Here is a 21,081-nt window from a genome sequence, read left to right on the forward strand (position 1 = left end):
TGGGGGGGCGGGGGGCTGGGAGGGGGGGACGCACCGGGAGGAGGACGGGGTCTGAGTCATGGGGACGGGAACAGTCCGGCCTCACAGACACAGTGCATGGATGACTTCCGCTGAGGACCAGGCTGGAGGAATTGGGCATGTCTTCCTGGCCGCCCAGAGGAAATGAATGAGGGCTTTGGTGCTGAATTCGGGGTTGATACCGCTTTCCTTACCGCTCAGTTACTGAGGATTGGGGGAAGGAGACATTCCCTTTGGGGAGAGGTCCTCCCGTCCACCCTCCCTCACACACACAGCACCCTCTCCATCCCCCCCTCTGTTCCTAAATGCCCCGGGGGCCACCCCAGCAAGGAAAGAAACAGTACAACTTTTTAAAAATATATATTTTATTGATTTTTTTTTTTTTTTTTTTTTTTTTTTTTTTTACAGAGAGGAAGGGAGAGGGACAGAGAGTCAGAAACATCGATGAGAAAGAAACATCGATCAGCTGCCTCCTGCACACGCTCCACTGGGGATGTGCCTGCAACCAAGGTACATGGCCTTGACCGGAACCGAACCTGGGACCCTTCAGTCCGTAGGGAGATGCTCCATCCACTGAGCCAAACCAGTCAGGGCGGAGCAGAACAACTTGATGTTAGTTAGAAACTAGTAGGTTTTTAAAATATATTTTTATTGATTTCAGAGAGGGAGAGGGAGAGAAATATCCATGACGAGAATCATTGATCTGCTTGCCTCCTGCACGCCCCCTACTGGGGATGGACTGCCAACCCGGGCACATGCCTTTGACCAGAATCAAACCCTGCCCCTCCCCCACACCCTTCAGTCGGCTGGTCCTTGCTCTATCCACTGAGCCAAACCAGCCAGGGTCCCAGTCCTTAACAGGATCCCGAAACTTTTCCAGAATGTGTAAGTGAGAGCATTTTCCCAGGTAGCACTGGGGATAAATAAAGGGGGCAGAAGGGCCTCTTAGCACAAGTACATCAACTTCAAGCACAAGTACAGACCCAGCAGAGGCGAGCTGACCTCAGTCGCTCCAAAGGGAGAACTCGGGGTCGGTGGGCCCGGTGGGTGGGAAGGACCAGGGGGAGGTGGGTGCGAAGGGTTCGGCGGGCTGGAGGGCCAGTGTTTTGCAAGGGCAGTTGCGCAGAGCTGGGGCAGCAGGCACAGAGCTGGGGAAATGTCATGGGGTGAAGGGCCAGGGAGAGTCAGACAGACATGAGGGAGCGGGAAGCACGGCCTCTTCCTAGAAGCGGAGAGGGCAGCGGCCTGCCCTACTTCTCTCTGCGTGCTGCAGGGAGCGCCGCGGGAGGAACCGACCAGAGGACCGAGGGCCCCAGGGTGGAGCCCGGTACAGGGTGAGCTCAGGTCAAGCCTTTCACCCCGATGTGCCTCAGTTCCCTCCCAGCTGTTAAACAGGGCCCTGGGTGCTTCCCAGGGAGCTAATGAGTGTTTACCAGGGTGCTGGGAGATCCTCAGATCTCAGCTGGGCCCCACGACAGTTAGAAAGCTCCAGAAGGGCTGAGTGTGATGTGGGGAGGGCAGGCTCAGGGGAAGAGGGAAACAGACTGTTCTCCTCCAAACTGATGACACCGGCCCCGAGAGCACCAGCCTCCGCTGCCACGGGCTATCCTGGCGCCCAGGGATGGGGCCGTGCACCCCCACACCTCTAACCACCTCCGAAGGCCGGCCCGGCAGCGCCCAGACGAGCAGCTGGTCTCCATTAGCTCCAGCGTCTTGCACCCCACACTGTGAACCCGCAGCTCCTCCAGGCTCAGGCTGGCGGGGGGCTGCCCCAGCCCGACCTCGCAGCTGACTCTGGGGTGGGGTGGGGGGGACACCCCACACCAAAGGCCACGCTACCAACTGAAACCGGAGTTGAAGCAAGCCTCCCTTTTCCCACCGGGAGAGAGGGGAGAGGGAAGAAAAGAGTGTGGGGGTGAGAGGGTGGAGGTGGGGGAATTTAGGGCAAACAGCAGGCAGTGAAGTCAGCTGGATGGAGGCCCAGAAACCCCCACACCCTGGGGCCAAGTCTTACTGGAGCTTTGCTTTCAGCTCGAGAGTCTTGGCCGGGCCCCAGCGCGAGGGAAGGCCCTGGCTGCCCCCTCCCGGCTCCCCGCCCCCACCCTTATTAAATACACATTTTATCTCTCAGCATCTTCATTATCTTAACCGAAGGAGACAAGCAGGGGACGGCGGCCGCGGGGAGAGCGTCAGGAGGGGGGCGGCGTGGGGAGCAGGCGCACCCTGGCTGTAAAGTGCTGATCCAGCGCTTTCGGGCCGTGTGGGAAAAAGAGGTGGGATCAAAGGGAGCGGGCTGATTCAGAACTCAATTAGAGCTCCTTAAAGAGGGAGCGAGGGCTCTCCCCTGCCAGTCTGCAGACAGCCTGTGCCCGGGCCTCTTGCGCCCAATTAGTCTCCACCGCCAGCGCCTTGGGGCTGGGGCTGGAAATCAAGGGGAGGCCGGAGGGAACGCCACCGCCACCCCCTACGCACCTTTCCCGCGAAGAGGGAGACCGGCTTAAAAGACGATGTCTAGAGGACACCTTTTCGGGAGGGACCTGAGGTTACAATGCTCCCCAAAAGTTAAAAAAAGTGGGGGGGGGGGGAGACATCAAAGGTGAGTTCTTCCTTCATCCCTTGCCAGCTAGAGGCACAGCCTCCGGCCAGGGTTAGGGACAGAGGGAGCAACCAGGCAGGCACCCCGCTCCCTGCCGGTGTGGGACGCCCTCCACAGGCAGGGCTTGCTGGGAGCAAGGTAGGAATCGCCTCCAGCAAGACACCACATCACAGGGAGCGATTGGAACGCAGCTGGGAGGCCAATAAACCTCCAGGATTGTGCCAAGACATATTTTTTTAAGATGAAGCACCTCTTTTTTTTTTTTTTTTTTTACGGGGGCCTGCTCCACCTCCGTGGAAAAGCACCAGCCATGTTTATCTCCGGATCAGACCTGTCGAGGTGGAGGGGAAGGCGGCGTTTTATTTGGTTTATTGATCTGCCCATTGAACACCTACCAGGTACCAGGCGCTAAGTCCTAGGGACAATACAAATATAAATAAAGCCTCAAGCTTGGCAGTCTCCGCCTCTCTCTCGGTAGGCAATGTGACACCTCTTGACAGAGGTATACTTTCAAAATATATATTTTTATTGATTTCAGAGAGGGAGAGGGAGAAGATAGAAACATCCATGATCAGCTGCCTCCCACACGCCCCACACACTGGGCAAGAAGCCGGCAATCCGGGCTTGTGCCCTGACCAGGAAGCGTGACCCCTGGTTCGTGGGTTGATGTTCAACCACTGAGCCACACTGGCTGGGCTACATGTATTTTAAAAAACCTCCGAGTCTGGCCCTGGCCAGTGCTCAGTTGGTTGGAGTGTCATCCAGCACACCAAGAAATGTGGGCTCGATTCCCCATCAAGGCACATACCTACGTTGTGGTTTGCTCACTGCTTGGGGTGCATATGGGAGGCAATTGGTCAATGTTTCTCTTTAAAAATCGATAGCCGAAACCGGTTTGGCTCAGTGGTAGAGCGTCGGTCTGTGGACTGAAAGGTCCCAGGTTCGATTCCGGTCTAGGGCATGTACATTGGTTGAGGGAACACCCCCAGTAGGGGGTGTGTAGGAGGCAGCTGGTCGATGTTCCTCATCGACGTTTCTGGCTCTCTCTCTCCCTTCCTCTCTATAAAAAATCAATAAAATATATTTTTTAAAAATCAATAAAAATATACCCTTATATGATTAAAAAAAATAATAATCTCCAGGCCTGTCTCTTCAGTTCTTACTGGTGTATCTTAGGGCACTTCATAAAGGCCATGAGCAGCAGCGGGTGGTGGGGGAGAGGAGAGCTTTGCCAATTTTTTGACCTCTGGGTAGCTTGGACCTCACACACTTGCCAGTTATCTGGCCACAGGCATGTCTTCATTGAGCAGAAAGATCGGCGGCAACTCCGGGGCTGGAACTCACACCAGCTTTATTGTGTCTGCGTCCTCTCCATGGCAATCCCCAACAACACGCTGTGGAAGCTTCATCTGCTTCTCTGAAGGAAAGGAAGTCAGGAAACCAGGATATGGACACTCGCGCCCACCCCCTTCACCAGGAAGAACGCAGGTCAGCGTCTGTGCTGCTACACTACGGGAAACAGCCTATGGTCCTGGCCAACTCCGGGAACCACAAACCCATCCCATCCCACCCCACCACCAATCCCACTCCTCCCCCAGCTCTCGGGTCTCAGAGAGAAAACCCCGCAAGAGAAGGACTTCCTTCCTCCTCTCAGCCTGCTCCCCGGCTGCCTGAGTGACGCTGAAGACTCACTGACAAACGTACATCAGCTCTCCCTCCTCCCACAGGGCGGCGGGAGCCACGCAGGGACGCTTCACGCATCACTGACAGACCAGCCCTGTTCCGACTGCTGAAGTCTTAAGAGCAGCCGTGACCTAGAAATTGACAGCGGGGGGAGAGCCGAAGGAACAGAAACCAACAAACCAGCACGCAGAAAACCCCGTTTCCAAACATCGGGGGGAAGGGAGGGGAAAGAAGGTAGAAGGGAAAGAAATCTGGCCCCTTCGGATCTGCAAATGCAGTCCTGGCTCCGTGCCCCGGAGGATCCAGAGCGGCCCCTCTGCGAGTGAAGCCGTGTTCCCGACTCCAGCCCCACAGCGAGGAAGGCGCCAAGCCCGGCTCCGCCGAGGTGGGGAGGCCACTCCTTTCTGGGCAGGATCCTCCTGTGGACACAGAACAGACAGCAGCTGCCCACAGTGTGGAAACAAACTGTAAAGCAGTCACGTCTCTTAAGGCTGCAGCATCCAATAAAATGTAATTTAAATCAAGCCTCGCATCTGTTCCCAATCCCATACAGTCTCTGCTTTCCATCAGCCTTCGGACAATCTTTGCAATTATGCCTGTTAACCCTTGTCGCCCCAGACCCTTTCCACGCTGCGCGGGATAACAGTGCTCTCCGCTCGCCAGTCACCCTCGGAGGGAGTGACTCCTTCGCCAGGAGTGTGGGAACACTCAGACAGACTCCTGTCTATGCACCGCGTTCTGCTCCCCACCCGTGGGGAGTGTGCATTTCAGAGGGCTCTCTGCGTGCCCTCCTTCCATCCCGTACCACCTGCTGCAGCCCAGATCGCATTGCAGGGATACAGTGGGCAGCATGAATGAAACAGTGGCCAACAGATCACTTGTACACGTATCAAGTTCCCAAACTCAAGCCCGTGTTGGAAAGGCAGGAGGCAGGAGAGCTCAGGGAACAGGCTTGGTCACTGGTTCTCAGACCATCCATGTCACATATGGTTTGCATTCCAAGGATTTGCTCGAGTTATAAAACTACAGCCATCTCCCAAATGAATCAAACTTAAGCCTGCCTCCCCCTTTCTCAACACTGCAGCCCCATGCCTGCACTCTCAAGGCGGTCAGTGCTGTAATGGCGCCCTCTGGCGTTCCCATCTCAAATTGCCATTTTATGTCACCAGAAAACAAACCCAGAAGAGAGGAGTCTCGGGTAACCATATGAACTAACTTATCTAACAAGACTAGAAAAAGGAGAGCTAGATAAAAATCCAACCCCACACGAAGGCGTCTTGAGACAAACAGCTTCAATGGAGGGCAACGAGACTGCTGAGACAGTTTAGGGAAGAATTCCCACTACCAAAGCTTGAGTTCTCCTCTGGAAATGTGCTTAAAAAGACAAAGAATGCAACTTGAAAATAAATATATTCACAATCTGTAGAGTTACATTCTGTTTACTACCCCCACTTCCGTGGGGAGGGCCTCAGAAACGCAGTGAGTCTTTAAAATGCCACAATGTGGAAGTATCTGCAACGCGAACACAGGAAGCTCCGGAAAGAAAGAAATCCTTTGATCACGAAGTGTCCTCCATGTTGCCACGAGGACTTGCTTGTTTGGCTGGATCGCCCTTTTCCATTCTTCTGATTTTAGTACCAAAGTTCTTTCAAATACACCAATGTTTGAGGGAACAAAGGGGTAAATATATGCACAGTCCACAACATAAATCTATATCCTTGCAAGCTTAAGGTAGTAAATATAATTTAAAAGGGTCTACTTGGTCATTTTTAATGCACAAGAATAATAAGACCTTCATTTTTAATGCATAAAAAAGAACACCCTCCCCCCCAAATAATAAGACCCAAAGATGTTATAGTCTGTGTAAACATTCTTGAATCTATAAATTAAAATCGATCACTTTCAAGTAAAAAAAAAAAAAAAGGATTGTTTTCAGACCTGAATACATTAAAGTACTAACAAGAAGACTTCATAACGGTCTAAATAACACTGGATTACTTTCAGGTGGGGTATTAGTGTAGGAAAAAAAAAGAATTTAAGGCAATCCAGTAGCTAAGATATTTCCAATTAAAGTTCTGTCTTTCAGAGCATGCTCCATTTCCTTCTCTTCAATCTTCAAAGACACCTGGAAAGAAGAGGGAAAAAGACATCACCGCGGAGAACTCACAAAAGCCAAGTCCGTAGCACAGAAAGGTCTGCCCATCAAACCGTCCTCCCGAGAGCCCAGCGGGTTCAACGCTGCTTTTCCAATGGCCCCCACACACGACCACCTCACTCCGCCCCAGTCCCATCCTCACAGGTCTTACACTCTCTGCAACAAGAAACAAATTATTGATCTAATTACGGCCATTTTAAACTCTTTAGCAAAACACAGGTTCTCCAAACAGGACGATTAAAGGGAATGCCACCGAGCGGCAGCCGGCTGTACCTTGGTGAGGCGGGTCTCCTTGTTTTTCTTTAACTCTAAAATGCCCCTGGCCTCCAAGAGCCCCGAGAGGGACAGGCACTCGGACTGGTCCACCGCCGCCACCTGCTGTTTGCGGCAGACGCTGCCGTAGGCCTCGTGGAGCTGGGAGGAAGAGGGAGAACAAGTGTTGTTTATTAGTCCTATCTCTTGCAGCCTAGTTATAATCTTTCAAAAATGTGAGTCTGGGTTTGCAAACAAAAGTTATCTCGATGCCCAATCCTCCCTCTTCCTCAGGATCCTTGGACGGGCATCCCGTAGATACCGCCCAAAACCTCTGCTGTCATGCAGGAAAGGGGCTTTATATTTCGTCAAGAGGCAGAAATGGCTGGGGAGATTAACTGAATCCTCAACCACAACCCAAGAGAAATCAGTCAGCTGCCTTTTACATGGTTCCGGTATTTATTCTTACGGTTAAAAATCCGTTTTTAGCCGAAGCCGGTTTGGCTCAGCGGTAGAGCGTCGGTCTGCGGACTGAGAGGTCCCAGGTTCGATTCCGGTCAAGGGCATGTACATTGGTTGCGGGCACATCCCCAGTAGGGGGTGTGCAAGAGGCAGCTGGTTGATGTTTCTCTCTCATCGACGTTTCTAGCTCTCTATCTCTCTCCCTTCCTCTCTGTAAAAAATCAATAAAATATATATTGATATTTTTTAAAAAATCCGTTTTTAATTCCTATCAGCTGGAGCGCCATGGGCCTTTTGGAAAGCATCTACCTACTCTGCAGAGTCTCACCTCTCCCCCAGCGCCATCTGCCGACACCCCCAGCTCACCTTCCCCAGAGTGACCTCTTTGGTTTTCAACTGCCTGGTCAAGAGCAGCAAAGAGCAGACCAAGATCTTCTGCTGCAGAGGGAAGGAGTCTTGTGCTCCGTCTTGGATCGAAGTCATCCTGTCTCCGTCAACTTCTGAAATGACCTGGGATATGTGACTAAGGCCAACCCGCTTCGGAACCAGTGACTCAGAGGATGACTTACCTATAAATAAATAAATACGTCGGGCATAATTAGATTTTTAAAACGGAGTGCGTTATGACAGATGACACTAAGTTTGAGCTGAAGGAAATTCAGGTGCAGTCATGTAGGGGCAAAGCAGAGGTTCCCGCTCTGTAACTAGAAACGGAAGAATGAGTCGATGCTGTCCTCCCAAAGGGACCAGGATAACGTGGGTGACTTCAAAGGAGGCTCATCCTTTTCCTGGGCAGAATGGGGAGCTGTTTTGCCCCGCAGAACACAATTTAACCTCAGAGAGACAAAAACCCACCTCCTAAAAGAATAAGGACCAGACAAAGAGCTAGTGTATCTTGCCCTGGGGGTTCCTAATATCTCAACGGTGAAGACGAACAGAACCTAGAAGCAAAGATGGCTATGCCCAGGTATTAAGGAAGAAAAAATCGGGGGAGCCGAAACTGGTGTGGCTCAGTGGGTAGAGCGTCGGCCTGCGGACTGAAAGGTCCAGGGTTCGATCCCGGTCAAGGGCATGTACCGTGGTTGTGGGCACATCCCCAGTAGGGGGTGTGCAGGGGGCAGCTGATCGATGTTTCTCTCTCATCGATGTTTCTGACTCTTTATCACTCTCTCTTCCTCTCTGTAAAAAATCAATAAAATATAATAAAAAAAATAAAAAAAAAGAAAGAAAAAAGCCGGGGAAATTACCTCATATGTTGAATCAAACACGCGGCTAAATGTGGGCAGGAGAGTCAAGCCTAAGTACGTCTTGGAGAGAGCCTCCACAAGTGACCTTTGAGGTTTGGTTCACTTGCCCAAGCTGATCTCTCCACTTGAGAAAATGTCATTGGATATCTCAGCAGATAGCAGCATCTCAGAGCCGGAGGCTGGGAAACAGCCAACAGGCTGCCTGGCACTATGGCCCCATTGTTTGGAGATGCATGAACTGCAAGGCGGGAGGGGTTTGCTTGGGAACAACCTTTGCCTGAAGTTACTTCCTGAGATCATGTGCAGTTGTCCCAAACCAGTTGCTTCTATTTTATTACAACGAATGGGACGTTGCGGAGGGCTAACAGTAGTGGAGAAACTGGAGATCACTGATCAAGTAGCAGAATCTGAGGCTGGAAGAATTTAGAGGCCCGGTTTGGCTCCTGTGCCCATGGCTGAGCCCGCTCTAAAACAGACCAACCAGCGGTCATCTATCCAGCTTTTGTTGGAGTATCTTCAATGCTGGGCAGCCCACGACGTGTCAAAAAAGCTCAGTCAGTGCTACTTATTAGAGTCTTTTATACAGGATGGGGCTAACGTAGGTTTACAGTTGTGAGTACCCAGAACAGCGTTTGTTCTTGTATTATTTTTGTATTAATTATTGTGTTATTTTATCATTTTTATTGATTTTTAGAGAGAAAAAGGGAGAGGGAAAAGGAGACAGAGAAAAACATCAATTTGTTGTTCTACTTATTTATATTCATTCATTTGTTGATTCTTTTCTCTTTTAAATATGTTTTTGTTGGTTTCAGAGAAGAAAAAAAGAGAGAAATAGAAATATCAATGATGAGATAGGAACATTGATCGGCTGCCTCCTGCATGCCCCCTACTGGGGATGGAGACTGCAACCTAGGCATGTGCCCTGACCGGGAACCCAACTGGGACCTCCTAGTTCATGGGTCAGCACTCAACCACTGAGCCACACCGGCCAGGTATGGGTTGCTTCTTGTATGTGCCCTGACCAGGGATCAAACCCGCAACCTTGGCATATTGGAACAACGCTCCAACCAAGCCGCTTGGCCAGGGCTGTATTATTTTCCCATATGAACAACTGTAAACCTATTTCTGCCGCACTTGTATATAGCTGAAGTCAGGCTCCCTATAGCTTCCTAGAGCCATTAAGAGCTGATCATATATTCCAGAGGTCAAGGAATTAGATTAGCCTAACAATTTACACCAGGAACTTATAACCCATTTTAGCTGTGTGTGTGTTGGCAGTGCTCACTAACACATTTGGTAGGGGGGGGGGGGGGGGGGGGCGGAGGAGACAATCCTAAGCACTAAGTTTGGCTACTTCTGAAGTATTTTTATTAATTTCCTTTCAACAAGGTGATGAAAAAATAAAAAGTGTTCTCTGTGGAACTACAGTGCTCGAAACAATTTCAATAACTTTCAGCCAGTGCAGGAAGGAAGGGAGAAACAATCAAATCAGGGTGCTGGGCTTCTCAAGATTAACCCTGGATATTAAACACTGTCACGGTATGTCATTCGTGGCTGTTTTATATCTGCCACCGCCGAGGAAAAGGAAAATTAATTTTTCCATTTTGGTAATAGCTTGCCGTTTACTGCAGCAATATCATCCTTACACCTGCACCCTCCTAGACTTGGTTCGAGGCTTGAGATATCCCAAGTGGAACCCAATTCTCTCGCTGTCTGACTCTTATTTACCAGGCTCTGCTTTTACCTATGCGGATACCTAAACTCCACACAACTTAAGCTCCCGGGAGAGAAGCTGATCCAACCTTGCTGTTTACAGTTCCCACTCATAGAGCTTGCAAAGAAAATTTATTCTGTCCCAACCATTTACGTAGATTTAACCATGTTCATTACACCTTTCTAGCTCTTTCCTCGGAAAAGTTAAGCAAGCTTAAAAAAAAAAAAAAAGCTAAGCTTCTATTACAAAGGAAGATGGGAAGGAGATAAACTACTTACATTCAGACAGTGGTTTGAGGATAGTCTGGCTTTTGACATCCGACTCTACAATTTCAATAGCTCTCCTATAAAGAAATATTTCTAAAATTAATTTAGGCTGAGCCAAACCAAACACCACACCAAACCACTCGGCTCGAAATCAGACATATTAACAGAAAGACATGTTTTATCATTTAAAAGCCCCCACACAGAACTAGGCTATGTCTCAGCGGAAGGCGACTTAGTTGTCCTGAAATAATTCATAGACCAGGCAATTCGAGAACTTCCACACTACCGTTTCCTCTGATGGATGCCAAGTAGGCCATCATACATGGAGCCAATGAGAACAACTCCGATGAGGAGAAACATCACGGATAGGAGAGAGAATACAGAGCGTGGGCAGTGGACTACAGACAGCCCGGACCAGCCCTGACAAGAGAGTCCTCCGTTTCAGACACTGCCATCTGTGGAGGCCAGACCACGCCAGCCGGCAGGACTCTAGCTCAGAGCTGGTTTTTACCCAGGCAGTTTGCTGACTAGGGGAAACTTTCAGATCCAGCTAGGATCATGCCATCTAGCAGCAGGAAGAGCTTCCTCTCCCACTGCTCTCTCCAAACTGCTTTGCCCACAGGAAGCCACAAGCCAGACCTGGATCTTCTGTATGGCAGTAGGGGGAGGTGGGACGAGCGGGCCAGCACAGCAAGTATCATTTTAATGGACCCAGTGCCCCTACTGGGAAGAAAGAGATTTCATCAGTCAGTGCGGAGGCTGTCCCCAGCGGGAGGGACAGGGGGATGGGGAGGGAGAGAGGTCTGGAGCACCACTGTGGGGACCGCTGGCTGAAGGGGTGCTCACAAAAAAAGCAAAGGAAGGCCAAAAAAAAAAAAAAAATGTCTAAAGGCAAAGATGGTTCAGGTCCATAAATAAACCTGCTTGAGACCAGCTAATGGAAAAGTAAACTGGAGTCTTTTTTAATACAAGTGTAATTAACCAATCTATAATCACCACGGGGAGTGCCAGCAACATCTCATTTGTTCCTCCCTCGGTAGGTAATGGACTGATAATGTTTCAGACATTAACACGGGAAACATGCAGAACTCCCCGCCGAGAAGCAAGCCCTCTTTTCTGCGCGTAAAAAAGTGGCAGAACGGAGCCTCTTAAACCACAGTCACTTGAGTTACGCGAGACGATTAAGCAGCATTTCTTTTTTTTAATAAAAGCAGCCAGCGGGGCCATCACTCACCTGCAAACATCCAGCGCTTTGCGAACGTCTCCGGAAACGGCAGAGACTTTCCGGGCACAGAACTGAATCGCAGCGCTGTCCAGGATCTGATCTCGGGAGACCTTCGGACAAGACATAGAAGGCGACAGTTTGAACTATAAGAGTCCCCCGCTTTGTAATTCAGATCCCAGGCATAAATATGTTCACATGTAAGTCCATGTTGGATTTGGCCACCCTGTAGGGTCTAAGGCACAGTGGTTCTCAACCTTCCTAATGCTGTGACCCTTTAATGCAGCTCCTCATGTTGTGGTGAGCCCCAACCATAAAATTATTTTTGTTGCTACTTCATAACTGTCACTTTGTTAGTTATGAATCGTAATGTAAATATTTGTGTTTTTCGATGGTCTTAGGCGAGTAGAGTCTAAGACCATCAGAAAACACAGATATTTACATTACGATTCATAACAGCAGCAAAATTACAGTTATGAAGTAGCAACAAAAATAATTTTATGGTTGGGGGTCACCACAACATGAGGAGCTGCATTAAAGGGTCGCAGCATTAGGAAGGTTGAGAACCACTGGTCTAAGAGATGCCTTTTCTGCTCTAGAGTAAATGGAGATTTGCCCTGGCCGGTTTGGCTCAGTGGATAGAGCATCGGCCTGCAGACTGAAGGGTCCCAGGTTGGATTCCAGTCAAGGGCATGTACCTTGGTTGTGGGCACATCCCCAGTAGGGGGCGTGCAGGAGGCAGCTAGCTGATGGATGTTTCTCTCTCATCAATGTTCCTAACTTTCTATCCCTCTCCGTTCCTCTCTGTAAAAAAAATAAAAATAAATAATATATATATATATATATATATATATATATATATATATATATTAAAAATAAGTAAATGGAGATTTACTTATGAGACTGGTATAGCTATATAATAAAGAGATAATATGCAAATTAACTCTCACACCATCACAGATGGCCACACCCACAGTGGAGGTGGGGTTCCTGTAGCAAGTGACCAGCAGGGACCTGAGGGTGCACCCCCCAAGGGGGCAGAGTTTGACAGGGATGGGGCTGGTTGGGGCTGGATCTCACCCACTGGGAGTGGGCCTAGCAGGTTTGGGTCTCATGCAATTTCAAGGCATGTGTGAGTAGGGACTTGACTCTGGGTCCCACAGCACACCCAGACTCTGACAGGAGGGAGATTTTCATATACATTTTACTAATTTTCTTTTCCTCTGACATTTCTATTATAGAGAAAGGGCAAATAGCAATATTAAAATATTTCCTCTAATTAATCCCCTTTTAATGTGCATGAATTTCATGCACTGGGCCACTAGCATGTTCATAAATGGAAAAAAGAAAGCAATCAGACCTTAAATTAACAAAACTAATAAAACCTATTTGGTCATTTTCCAAAGAGAACGCTTTTTGAAAAAGAAGCATTTGAGTGATTCCTCTCTTATTTTTATTTCAACACTGAGGCACCCAATAAATGGAGCCATGGGTGAAATTCTTATAAAAATGTCCTCCCTACGGCCCATAGGAACTGCATGGTTAGTAATGCCATCCAAACAAAACATTTTAGAGCTATTGTTAGATTTCCCCCCAGGAACACACAACTTGGTACAATGTGCCACTCACCTGATTAAGTCGATCCTGCAAGATAGTGGCTATCTGATTCCTGGTGTAAGGTGGGAAGTTCAAAAGCCGTGGCCTACATTTCTCTCTAGCTTGAAGCCTTGGCAGAATTCTGTCTGTGAGATCCAAGGTATTAGCAATGCCTGCGGAGGAGATAAATAACACTAACCATCAAACTATCCTACGAGGAAAAATAAACCACCTGAAAGCTGAATAAATTTTCCAGTTATAATCCAGCATTCCAATTGTTGCTTCCCACTTGCTGCCCCCTCCTCCCCGCCCAATGCTCATTAGGTCAGATGTATATAGTCAGCACAGAATGCACTTTTCAAGTTAGGGTTGTTCACCGGAAAGCAGAATCAGACACTCCAAAAATCAACGCTGCACACCTCTGAAATGTAGTTTGATGTCATTTCCATTCGGACTTAACAAAACTGATTTTCCTTAGATGAAAATTACTATTATTTTAGAGTAATGTTCTTATTTTGATAAGAAAGATGATTTAAAATAAAATAGGTGATAAATAAACAAGAAATTAAAAAGGAATTCTTAAGAATCACCATGTAACAGTAACAAGTGAGCACTCACCAATCAGCACCAATCGAGAATTGCTCAGCCACGGCCATTCAAACAGTGTGTACAACACATCCTGCCCTTTGCTGTCCAGCTGATCCATCTCATCCAGCACCAGCACGCTACACGGAAGGAGAAACCATTAGTACCCGCATGCACTTCCCCAGCTCTCCATCTGTCTGGGCTGGGCTGGCTCTAGGTCACATTCCTACAGCAGAAACCAGTTTGAAGATCATAATTTGTCCTGTCTCCAGTCATGGTTACAAATGGTCTCACCTCCACCATCATGAAAATGTACCATTATATGTTTTTCAAGCACTTAGTTTAAAAACATTTTTCCAATTTAAAATTAGATGTTATTTTCCTTCCTTTTTTCCTTTCAAGCTTATGTAACTACCATTCACAGAGCAAATATAGGGAAACTAGAGACCTGGTACATCATTGTGTTTTCCCCTTGGCCTGGCCTGTGCGGATTGGGTTGAAACTGGCTCTCCGACATCCCCTGAGGGGTTCCAGATTGCAAGAGGGTGCAGGCCAGGCCAAGGGACCCCACAGGTGCACGATGGGGGCCAGGGAGGGCTCTAGGGCATGTCCGGCCCGTCTCACCCAGTCCCTATTGGCTGGATCCCAGCAACAAGCTAACCTACCAGTCAGAGCGTGTCATAGTGACCGGTCCAACAAACAGTTTGATACTTAGCATATTAGGCTTTTATTATATAGGATGTCTTTTTATGAAAAACCAATACATTCAATTCAAGAGATTAGCATGTGAGCCGAAACCGGTTTGGCTCAGTGGTAGAGCGTCGGTCTGCGGACTGAAAGGTGCCTGCCAGGTTCAATTCCGGTCAGGAGCATGTACGTTGGTTGCGGGCACATCGCCGGCTAGGGGTGTGCAAGAGGCAGCTGGTCGATGTTTCTCTCTCATGGACGTTTCTAGTTCTCTATCTCTCTCCCTTCCTCTCTGTAAAAAAATCAATAAAATATATTTTAAAAAAAAAAGAGAGAGAGAGATTAGCATGTGAGTTTGTGGGTGAGAGACCTTGCAGATTTAGAGAGAACAACATGCAGCAGAGCAATACTTACACCATGGGGCCCTTCTCTGCAGTAAAATGGTTTTCCAGTTTCTTCATCATGTCCTTCCCAGCTGGCCTGGATGCTCCTTCCTGACCAATTTCCTGAGCAATCGCTGGGAATACAGCCTGGGCCCTCCTCAAGGACATGCAATTCAGCATGATAGTTTTAAAACTTTTCAGCTCCTTCTAGAAAAATGCAAACATAGGAGTAATTTTAGCCTCGGATAAAGACTTGATGGGACCTGACGTGTCTGAGGCGTTAACAGCAAACGAGAAAGAATAAGCCCCACTTTCATCGGGAAAGATTCAGACAACGAAACCGAAAATGTCTTTTTTGGGGGGAAAATCTCACGTAAGACTTCTGACTTTTTCTTAACCTTTCCTAACAAAGTGCCATTTTAGCAAGAGCATCATAACTCAAGACGCTCGAGGTACCTTGAGGTCTTGCAGAATCCGGCTTAAGCAGGCTGTTTTTCCAGTTCCGGGAGCACCAGAGAGATAAAGACTTCCTGCTTTTCTGCCACAGATGTGCTCCCTCAGGAAACTCCTGATGACATCCATCTCCTTCTCCCTGGCAGGCAGCCGGTCGGGGACAGCTGTGTTCAGGACCAGCTTTGCTTGCTGGTAGCAAGTGCCTGCTCCAGACAGGAAAGGACAATTAGATACGACAGAGGCGACCGGGAAGACCCGCTGGGCTTCCTCCGGGTTCACCAGCCTCGGTGCGAGGCTGCACAGACAGCTGCTGTGGGAGGACGAACCTTCTTGCTTAAACAGCCTCACGCACGCAGGTTCCTTCTCCGGGGGCCGTCTCTGCTCAGGGTGTGCCGTGATCTCCTGACCTTTCCGAACAGAGGAACACGTTTTGTTTTGGTGAACTCCGGCTTGTCTTCTCTTGCCCGGAGACTTAACTGCCAGCTGGTTGTCAAATACCAGTTTGCGTCCCCTGGATGCGTGGGAGTGAGGGGGACCGTTCTCTTTCTTGCTCAGCTTTGGTGGCGAGCAGGATGATAAACGGGGCGTATTGCATTGGTTGTCGTCACCTGAAACACATTAAGATCAAAGCGCGGTCATTCGTGGCAGTGATGAGGACAGGACTTGCAAAGGCCCCGGCCTCCCCTAGAAAGAGGTGAATTCCCGCCTCAGCCACAGCCGCCAAAATAAAACGCCTCTCATTGTAGAAGCAAACGCTGGCCACCAGGTGGCGGCACTGAGCCTTACTGTTGTTGGGTAGAAAGCAAACGGGTTTCGGTGGGATGACATTCTAAGATGGCTCTGAAACGGGGTTTCTCGTTGTCAGCACCACTAATATATTAGACCAAATGGTCCTTGGGTGTGTCCCCTGTGCACTGTAGAATATTTAGCAGCATCCCTGGTCTTTATCCTATATGCCTGTAGCACTCCCCAGTTTCCACAAGCAAAAATGTTTCCAGATACGACTATCCAATCACCCCTCCTTAAAAACAAACTCTAACACAAGAAAGGATTACCAACTACCTTTCTAAAACAAGAGCATCCCCGTGTCTCTTAATTTCACCACCATTCAGGCAGGTTTCAAAAATACACAAATACTATCCAGTACAGTTAACGGCAAGGTCCCTTTTTTAACAAGTTTATTTTTTTTTATTGTTGACAGTATTACAGATGTCCCCAATATTTCCCCCACCCCAAGCCCTCACCCCACTATTCTGGGTCCATGGGCTATGCATGTAAGGTCATTTAAAATACCGACAGAACTACGTTCAACGAAGACACTGGAGATCAGGCCTAAAACATACTTGAATAAGTGATCTTAATGCTGAAATTCAGTGAGAACTTAGCAACCATCCTGGAAAAAACCCCAAAGTGAATCAAGTGGTCTTCACAGAACTTCCCTGCTTCAAAGGATGAAGCATTCTTATTACTGAGTGAAGGGAGGCCACAGAGGATGGCTTACCCAGGCGCTTCCTGGGGCTGAGAGGCAGGCTCTTTGCACACGGAGTAAGGGGGTTGGCCTTGACCTTGGTCAGCTCTACTTTGGTGTCACTCGAGGTTTTAGCTTTGTCCAACGTCCGAGGCGGCTTCTTTTTTGGAAAGCCGATGGTGGCCTGTGACTGGGATCGGGTTTGAGGCATGATGGCAACACACTGGGCACGGGAAAGAGAACAGGAAGGAAAGCCAGTCAACAGGTAAAACTGAAGGAAAAACACCTCGCATAGAATTCAAGCTGGTGACCAGCACTTATTTCATACCTAAATGATAGCAATACTTGAGCACCCAGTTCTGCTTCCCATCCAAATCTATGCAAGAATAGCAAAAACTTGTCTACCAGCTATGTGTACAAAGCTTTAAGAACAGTTTAGGTGCCGAAACCAGTTTGGCTCAGTTGATAGAGCATCGGCCGGAGGACTGGAAGGTCCCGGGTTCGATTCCAGTCAAGGGCATGCACCTTGGTGGCGGGCACATCCCCGGTAGGGGGCGTGCAGGAGGCAGCTGGTCGATGTTTCTCTCTCATCGACGTTTCTAGCTCTGTCCCTCTCTCTTCCTCTCTGTGGAAAATCAATAAAAAAAAAATATATATATGTATTTTAAAAGAGAACAGTTTAGGTATAGCCTCATCAAAGTTTCACAAATATGACTACCTTAGGGGTAGGTACTATTATTAAAATGACCCCGAAGACGAGAAAACTGAGAGCACACAGGCCCGAAGTCACCGCGAACCGGGCACTCTGGCTCCCAGTACTTCCCCGGAGCGATGCAAGAGGTTTATCCTTATTGATCTCTATCCACTTCTAACCCCCTGACCCCAGCCCACCATCTTCCAGAATTACAGTCTCTCTCCTCTCCACCCCCACCCCCTGACCCCACTCAGCACTCAGCCTCCACGGCACACAGCTCTCAACCCCACCCGGCACGTCTCCCTCCCACCTCACCTCAGCACAACTGCCAGGATGCTCCGACAGCGCACACTCCCCTTCCCCTTTCTTTTCCCCTTCCCCTTCCCCTTCCCCTTCCCCAACCCTTCCCCTTCCCTTCCCTTCCCATCTCCCGGGATCTGAGCTCAGCTCCGCTCCGCTCCGCTCCGCTCCCTGCACCAGCGGGCCTTGTCACGAATCGCCCCCACCCCTCTGCCCCCAGCCTCCCGGGGCAATCCTCTCCCTCCTCCCCGCAGGGCTGCGTCACCTCAGGGCCGGATCCTTCCCTCCTCTCCGCACAGGGCTCCAGGGGTTCTTCACAAGCCCCTGAACACACCGGCGGCAGCGAAGTCCTGACACATTCGCGCCAAATGTGCACAGCCGCAGCTTTCCGGCCTCCCGCCAAAGGCCAGGCAGGTTTCCGATTGGCTGTCGCCGGAATGCCGCGCGCCTAAGCCAACGCCCACCCTCCCCTGCGTCCAATGCACAGCCAATGAGAGAGTGTCTCGGAGCCTTCTTAAGGCCACGCCTACTGAGCGGAGCGGGCCGCGGCGGGGGGGGGGGGGGGGGAGAGAGAAGGCATCTACATCCGGGACCTCGGCCGGAAAGACGTGAAGGGAGCGACTCTGCGTAAGGCGAACTGGTCACGCCGCAAAGCTCGGCGGGAGATGTAGTCTTTACCGCACGCGACTTTGCCTTTCTCTCGATGGGAGGTACAAAGATGTGGTCGTTCCTTCTCAGGGCTGCACTTAAATCATTTTCCTTATCCTAATGGCTACATTTTTTAAAGAGCTACTACCGTGTTTCTCCGAAAATAAGACATCCTCTGAAAATAAGACCTAGCGCAACTTTGGGAGAAAAAATTAATATAAGACACTGTCTTATTTTCGGGGAAACAGGGTATATCCCTATCATTTTGGGGACGGTTCTGGGGATCAGGTATGATGCTAGGAGCTTTTCTCAACCCTGCAAGGCACAAATGTGTATAGGGTTAATTAGGAGTCACAGCATCTTGTTGAAGGTTCTAGGATCCAGATTTCCTGACACCCAAACCAATTTTTTTTTTGGATTAAATATATTTTATTGATTTTTCACAGAGAGGAAGAGAGAGATAGTCAGAAACATCAATGAGAGAGAACCATCAATCAGCTGCCTCCTGCACACCCCCCACTGGGGATGTGCCCGCAACCAAGGCACATGCCCCCACCCGGAATAGAACCCGGGACCTTTCAGTCCGCAGGCCGACGCTCTATCCACTGAGCCAAACCGGTCCGGCCAAAACCAATTTTTGTTGTTGTTAAAGTTCCACGCATGCATAACGAAATATACAACCCCTCATTATAAAATCCCGCTGATTTGTATTTCAAAGGTGAGAAATAAAGCCAGGCCTTTTCTTTTATTCTGTTAAAGGTAAGAATATATTGTGTACCTTCTTATCATTAATCCCATCAATCAACACTTTGTAGGGAGTGGAGAGAATTATGACCCCTTCATTTAAAATAAAAATTTTATGGCTAAACACTAGGGTTTCAGGGCCAGAGAAGATGGCTATAGAAGAAGAGGCAAGCTGAGCTTTTAATGAAAAATATAAATTAGAGCAGTAATTTATAGGCCAGCTTCCAAAGCTAATAACATAGTGAAGCCCCAGATTCTGTTAAAGGCCAAAACCCAATTCTAGGTGATGGTAAGCATTTATCTTTCACCCTTCAATATCAAATAAAATAGAGCAATAAAGCTGAGAAACAGGAAAGCAATATTACAATCAGTTAATTATAGTTAGTTCATATAGTTAGTTCATATAAGAGCCAATGCCAAGTGCTTAAGTGTATGCCAGGGACTGAGTTCAAGCATTTTACCTATGTCACCTTATTGATTCTCACAAGCACCCCATGAAGTTGGCATTTTTTCTCCATTTTACAAATGAGGGGAAGGAAATAGAAGGGGTTGAGTAAATTTTACCAAAGGCACACATTAGTAAGAGGAAGAGCTGGAATTTGAACTGGGAAAGTCTGATAGGAAATCAAACTCTCAACCACTTAAACATGGGGGAGGATTAGACTGATGCAGGTTCTACAGTGGCCTTCTAAACAGGGAGAGATGGTTAAGGCGCACGTTTTGGGAAGGCTTTCCAGGAGCCCAAAACTGTAAGAGTGAAGAGATTAGGCAGACATGACTGTAAAAAGTGTTATATTAACATGGAGGCTTTTTAAAAAAATATTTTTTATTGATTTCAGAGAGGAAGCAACAGGATGTGACAGGAACATCGATGATGAGAGAGAATCACTGATTAGCTGCCTCCTGTACACCTCCTACTGGGTACTGAGCCTGCAACCCAGGCATGTGCTCTTTTTATTTTATTGATTTTTTACAGAGAGGAAGGGAGAGGGATAGATAGAAACATCGGTAACTGCCCCCTGCACACCCCCTACTGGGGATGTGTCCGCAACCAAGGTACATGTCCTTGACCAGAACTGAACCTGGGCCCCTTCAGTCAGCAGGCTGAGGCTCCATCCTCAGAGCCAAACCATTAAGGACCTAAAATGGAGGCTTTTTGCCCAGCTGGCATAGCTCAGTGATTGAGCATGGACCTATGAACCAGGAGATCATGGTTCGATTCCTGGTCAGGACACATGCCGGGGTTGTGGGCTCGATCCCCAGTGTGGGGCGTGCAGGAGGCAGCCAATCAAAGATTCTCTCATCATTGATGTTTTTTTCTCTCTCCCTCTCCTTCTCTCTGAAATTAATAAAAATATATTTAAAATGAAATAAAATGGAGGCTTTTGACCAGATGATATTTTTGATATCTTAATAGGACAATAGAACCTAAAAAGCAACCTTCACTGCTCATATTTCTTTTTATAACCGGGCACCTGAAAATTGTCCTTAGTAACCTGAAATGGTAACGTGCCCAGCCAGCCTTAAGGTACAGTGAATCACCTCTCTCCGTTACGTGGGGGAGAGGGAACAGAGGAAGCTGTAAGTACTTAGCATACATATTGGAGCCTTGAAAACCCCAGGAAGGATAGCACTGGTCTATAAAAAAGCTTGCAGGAGTGAATGAGCACTGTAGCAGCAGGCCGAGAACCACAGGACGTCAGATTGAAAGGTCTCTAAAAGCTTACCGCCTTGAGGCATTCCCTTTCCAATATTCCAGTAACATGCTGCACACACCACATTGCAGTTTCTTGCTTCTGTGCCTCTGTCCTTGCTACTTCCTGTCTGGAATACTGCTCACCATCTTCCTTCACTGGCTAATTAACATGAAGCTTTTTAAAATTATATATATATATATATATATATATA

The 21,081-nt window shown here is 48.5% G+C and overlaps 1 protein-coding gene across 1 annotated transcript; it reads right to left on the bottom strand.

Annotated features, from left to right (window-relative positions):
* Positions 1–5,690: 5,690 nt before the first annotated feature.
* Positions 5,691–18,155, bottom strand: CDC6 (cell division cycle 6). The gene is made up of 12 exons (XM_084863706.1): positions 18,047–18,155; positions 16,821–17,010; positions 15,646–15,927; positions 15,323–15,522; positions 14,898–15,073; positions 13,830–13,936; positions 13,245–13,384; positions 11,628–11,728; positions 10,406–10,470; positions 7,533–7,735; positions 6,726–6,866; positions 5,691–6,422 (listed from the first exon to the last, which is right to left on the bottom strand). The coding sequence occupies exons 2-12, from the start codon at positions 16,996–16,998 to the stop codon at positions 6,333–6,335; spliced, it is 1,683 nt and encodes a 560-aa protein (XP_084719832.1). The 5' UTR covers positions 16,999–17,010; positions 18,047–18,155; the 3' UTR covers positions 5,691–6,332.
* Between the last annotated feature and the right edge of the window lie 2,926 nt (positions 18,156–21,081).

The sequence above is a fragment of the Pipistrellus hanaki genome (assembly GCF_964339955.1).
Source record: "Pipistrellus hanaki genome assembly, chromosome: 16".
NCBI lineage: Eukaryota > Metazoa > Chordata > Mammalia > Chiroptera > Vespertilionidae > Pipistrellus > Pipistrellus hanaki.

Excerpts from the sequence above, each read along its gene's own strand:
- CDC6 (XM_084863706.1), bottom strand. The coding sequence starts at position 16,998 with ATGCCTCAAACCCGATCCCAGTCACAGGCCACCATCGGCTTTCCAAAA. Across the intron at positions 15,074-15,322 it reads GGATTCTGCAAGACCTCAAG|AAGGAGCTGAAAAGTTTTAA; the intron begins GTACCTCGAGCG and ends GCATTTTTCTAG. Across the intron at positions 6,423-6,725 it reads AGGAGACCCGCCTCACCAAG|GTGTCTTTGAAGATTGAAGA; the intron begins GTACAGCCGGCT and ends TCTTCTTTCCAG.